We start from the raw sequence: 4,222 nt of genomic DNA, 5'->3' as shown, positions 1-4,222 counted from the left end.
CCGGCGCAGCGCGGCTCCGCACGGTATTTAGCACATGCAGAAAGTTGGAGCTGATCTTAAATGGCTCGGAGGTGACTGCAATCCAGGAGCCGGCGCACTTGAGCCTCTGAGCGCTGGGGAGGGCCGAGGGAAGCGCGGAGCCCTCCCGCTGGTTGGGCCCGGCCGCGGCAGCCCAGCGGGGTCCTGCCAGTCCTTCCACTGACAACACCCCGCGAAGGAGGAGCCTCGCTGGGCCGCGCAGAAGGCGTCAGGAGCTGCAATTTCCAACTTAGCATCTTGGCAGGACCCTTCGGAAAGCGAGAGCGAGGAGGAAGGGGGGAAAAAAAAGCCCCCCGGTGCAAAGGGGAGAGAGCGAGCCGAGGGGGGGGGGGGAGTGAAGAAAAAAAAAAAAAAAAGGAGAGAGAGGGGGAAGCGAGGAGGGGGAGAAAAAGGAGGAAGCGGTGCCAGGCTGCAGGCGAGCGCGGAGCAGCAGCCCCGGCACAGAGCAAGGTGCCGCCGCTGCCCAGCTGGCGAGGGCGGAGAGGCGCCCGCGAAGCCCCGGCCGCAGCGGCCCCAGCCCGGCAGCGCGGCGGCTCCCTCCCGGCGCCTTGGGCTCCCGGGTATATGTGTGCGCCTGGCCATGTCGTATCCTCAGGGTTACTTGTACCAGCCGTCAGCGTCCTTGGCTCTCTACTCCTGCCCGGCGTACAGCACCAGCGTGATCTCCGGACCCAGGACCGATGAACTTGGGAGATCTTCTTCGGGCTCCGCTTTTTCCCCTTATGCCGGATCTACCGCCTTTACCGCCCCTTCCCCGGGTTACAACTCCCACCTCCAGTACGGCACCGACCCGGCCGCCGCCGCCGCCGCCGCCTTCACTTCCTACGTGGTAAGAGCAGCCCCGGGCAGCCGGCACCGCGCCGGGCACGGCGGCATCCCGCGGGCGCTGCCCCCACCCCCCCACCCCCCGGGCCTGCTTTTTGTTCCGATTTTTTTTTTGAGATATCGGGGACAAAAGGGAGCGCGGGTCCCCGCCACGCCGCCCAACTTTCCCGCATCGCCGCCCCGTGCTGCCGCACACTGTTGCTGGCGGCAGCGGCGGGCAGGGCCGGGCGAGGGGGAGCCGCCGGCACGGCCCAGGCTGGGCGGGCGGGCAGCGATTTCATTCCCTTAAAAAAAAATAGATATTTTTAAAAAATATAAAACAGTAATCGTAATTCCTCAAAAATTAGCTTCTTGTGATTGAAAAGGGAATGAACGCAGCAGCGGCCGGCGATGGGAGAAATCCGGGCGATAAACCTAGGCAACTTTCCCCCTGCACGGCGATAATTAGGCTGCTTAAATATAGCAGAGCTCTAATCCCATGGCCGCGACCTGCTCCGCGGGCGCTGCGCGGGGAAGGGAAGGGGAAGGCAGAGCGCTGCGCCGCCGTGCGCGCCTGCGGGACACCGCGGAGCCGGCCCGGGGCGCCGGGCATCCCCACCACAGGGCTGCGGCCGCTGGCGGTGCCCCACAGTTCCCCCCAAAACCCGGGGAGTTTTGCTCAGTCTCTCCCCTCTGTTAAGGGCCTCGGCAGAGTTCCCCAGTTTCTTCTTTCCCATTCCCGTCTTGCTTCCTTTTCTCCTTCGTCTTTTCTCTTTTCTTTTCTCCCCCCTTTTTTTTTTTTCCCTCCTCCCGCCCCTGGCCTGGCAGAGGAGCGGCCCGGCCCGGCCCGGCCACCTGGGCCCGGCAGGTTGCCCGCCGCGGTCTCGTCGCGGGGGGGAAGGGAGAGGTCCCCCCGCCGTTGTCCGCCCCCACGCCGCGCTGCCCACTTGCTTTTCTGCGCCCGCATTTGGGGGAGAAGCGCTGGATTTGCTGCAGGCGGCCGGTGGCCTCCGGGGGCCGGCACCTCCCGGCCCCGGCGAGCCCCTCGGCCCTTCCGCCCGTTCTCCCGGGAAGGAGCCGGGGGAGAAGCCGGGCAGGGCCCGGCGGCGGGGCGCGGGCAGGCCCTAGCGCTGCCCTTGCCGTGTCATTGTCGCCCCGCGGCCGCCTGACCTCGCCCCGCCGGGCCGTTCTCCCCTCTCTCCCCAGGGCTCGCCCTACGACCACACGCCGGGCATGGCCGGGTCCCTGGGGTACCACCCGTACGCGGCGCCGCTCGGCTCCTACCCCTACGGGGACCCCGCGTACCGCAAGAACGCGACGCGGGACGCCACGGCCACCCTCAAGGCCTGGCTCAACGAGCACCGGAAAAACCCCTACCCCACCAAGGGCGAGAAGATCATGCTGGCCATCATCACCAAAATGACCCTCACCCAGGTCTCCACCTGGTTCGCCAACGCGCGGCGGCGGCTCAAAAAGGAGAACAAAATGACCTGGACCCCGCGGAACCGCAGCGAGGACGAGGAGGAAGAGGAGAACATCGACCTGGAGAAAAACGACGAGGACGAGCCCCAGAAACTGGACGAGAAGGGGGACCCCGGCACGCCGGACACAGGTAGGGCGGCGGGCTCGGCCGGGCCACCGCGGCCGCGCCCTCGGGGCTGCCCCCGGCCCGGCCCGGGCGGTGGCGGCGGGGCGGCCTGTGCCCCCGAGCGGGCAGCCGGGGCGGGGGGAGCCGGAGGGCAGCGCCGCGCGCCTGGCGGCGGCGGGACCGGGGCGGGGGGGCTCGGGGGGGCGGCAAAGTGGGTGGGCGGGTTTGGGGGCGCAGGGCGAGCCCGAGAGCTGCCCCCCACCCCTCTCCTTCCCCCCCCCCCCCCCCCCCCCCCCAGGAACAGCGGATCCCAAGGCAGCGCCGGGCTGCGAGCGCCTCCAGGAGTCCCCCGGCCCCCGGGAGGCCGAGGGCGGCCTCAGCGACTCGGATTGCAAAGAGCCGGCGGAGGAGCGGCTCGACGGGCCGCCCGCCCCCCCCAAGGCGCCCGGCTCGTCCCCGCTGGGGCCGTGCCCGGCGGGCCGCGGGCTGCCGCCGGCGGGCGGCGAGGAGCCCCCACCGTACCGCCCGCCCTCCGCCGCCGCCGGGCCGCCGCACGCCGCCGACCTGCACCCGCTGCTGCCCGCCGCCACCGGCGCCTCCGTCATCCACTCGCCGCAGCAGGCGGCCCTCGCCAAGCCCAAGCTCTGGTCGCTGGCCGAGATCGCCACCTCGGCGGACAAGGCGAAGGAGGCCGGCGGCGAGGCGGCGCCCCCCGGCCCCGCCGTGCTGGGCGGCGGCGGCCCGTCGCGCTCGCCTCCGCGGCCGCGCTCGCCCGCGGCGCAGTGCCCCTTCCCCAACGGGGCGGTCCTGCCGCGGCCGCTCTACTACACGGCGCCCTTCTACCCCGGGTACACGAACTACGGGTCCTTCGGGGCCCTGCACGGGCACCCCGCCGGCAGCCCCGCTGCCGCCGCCCCCGGCGCCCACTTCAATGGATTAAACCAGACTGTCCTCAGCAGAGCCGAGAGCCTGGCTAAAGACACTAAAATGATCCGGAGCCAGTCCCAAGTAGACCTTTGCAAAGACTCACCTTACGAACTGAAGAAAGGTATGTCCAACATTTAATATCGGCTTCTCCTCCTTACCCCCTCCTGGGACTGTGGTTTTGTTCTTTTTTTTTTTTTTTAATTTATTGAGAGAAATAATAAATTGCTTTGGCAGTTATTTTTCCACTACCAAAAGAAAAACAAAACAAAACAAACAGAAAAAGACCAGCTTCCCCCCCTCCCTGCCAGCACCCCCTTCAAAAGTTTATAGAGTCTATTGGAAATGGCTGGGTGGAAACCGCCCAGAAATGTCTTAACCAAGTGAAAAGCAAACGAGTGACATGCTCTCTCTCACACACACAAAGAAGAAAGATTTGTATTAAATCTTATTCTGTATATTTAATGTAGCTTTTTGTATTTAAATTGATAATACAGTATCTTTGAAGTAAATTATGAAATCAAGACACCTGTACAGGCATTAATGTTGTTTTCGTAATATAAATATATACATTTCTGTGTCTTTTTCCGAATTGTTTCATAGTTTTAAAATATATATATACAAGTTTAATTTAATTTTTTATGCCTATTGTTTTTTTTTCTTGGGTGTGAGCTAAACTATAATGCAAAAAGAAAAAAAAAAGAAATAGGTTATACTTATTAGATACAAAAAACTGCAGCCGCCTTTGTAAAATGCAAATATTTAATTAAAAGAGATTTTTAACAGAACCAAAACCACTCTGTTTTTGCAACGGGCAGATATGTGCATAGCTGCGGAAAAAGACAGGCGTTTTGAAAGAGACGCGGG

At 63.5% G+C, this 4,222-nt stretch overlaps 1 protein-coding gene across 1 annotated transcript; it reads left to right on the top strand.

Moving 5' to 3' along the window:
* Positions 1–407: 407 nt before the first annotated feature.
* IRX5 (iroquois homeobox 5) lies at positions 408–3,990 on the top strand. Its single transcript, XM_074913541.1, has 3 exons — positions 408–868; positions 2,050–2,455; positions 2,730–3,990. The coding sequence occupies exons 1-3, from the start codon at positions 620–622 to the stop codon at positions 3,494–3,496; spliced, it is 1,422 nt and encodes a 473-aa protein (XP_074769642.1). The 5' UTR covers positions 408–619; the 3' UTR covers positions 3,497–3,990.
* Positions 3,991–4,222: the final 232 nt, after the last annotated feature.

The sequence above is a fragment of the Athene noctua genome, chromosome 9 (genome assembly GCF_965140245.1).
Source record: "Athene noctua chromosome 9, bAthNoc1.hap1.1, whole genome shotgun sequence".
Taxonomy (NCBI): Eukaryota; Metazoa; Chordata; class Aves; order Strigiformes; family Strigidae; genus Athene; species Athene noctua.
Note: the sequence above shows the minus strand (reverse complement) of the source record. Positions and strands in the feature narration are given on the sequence as shown.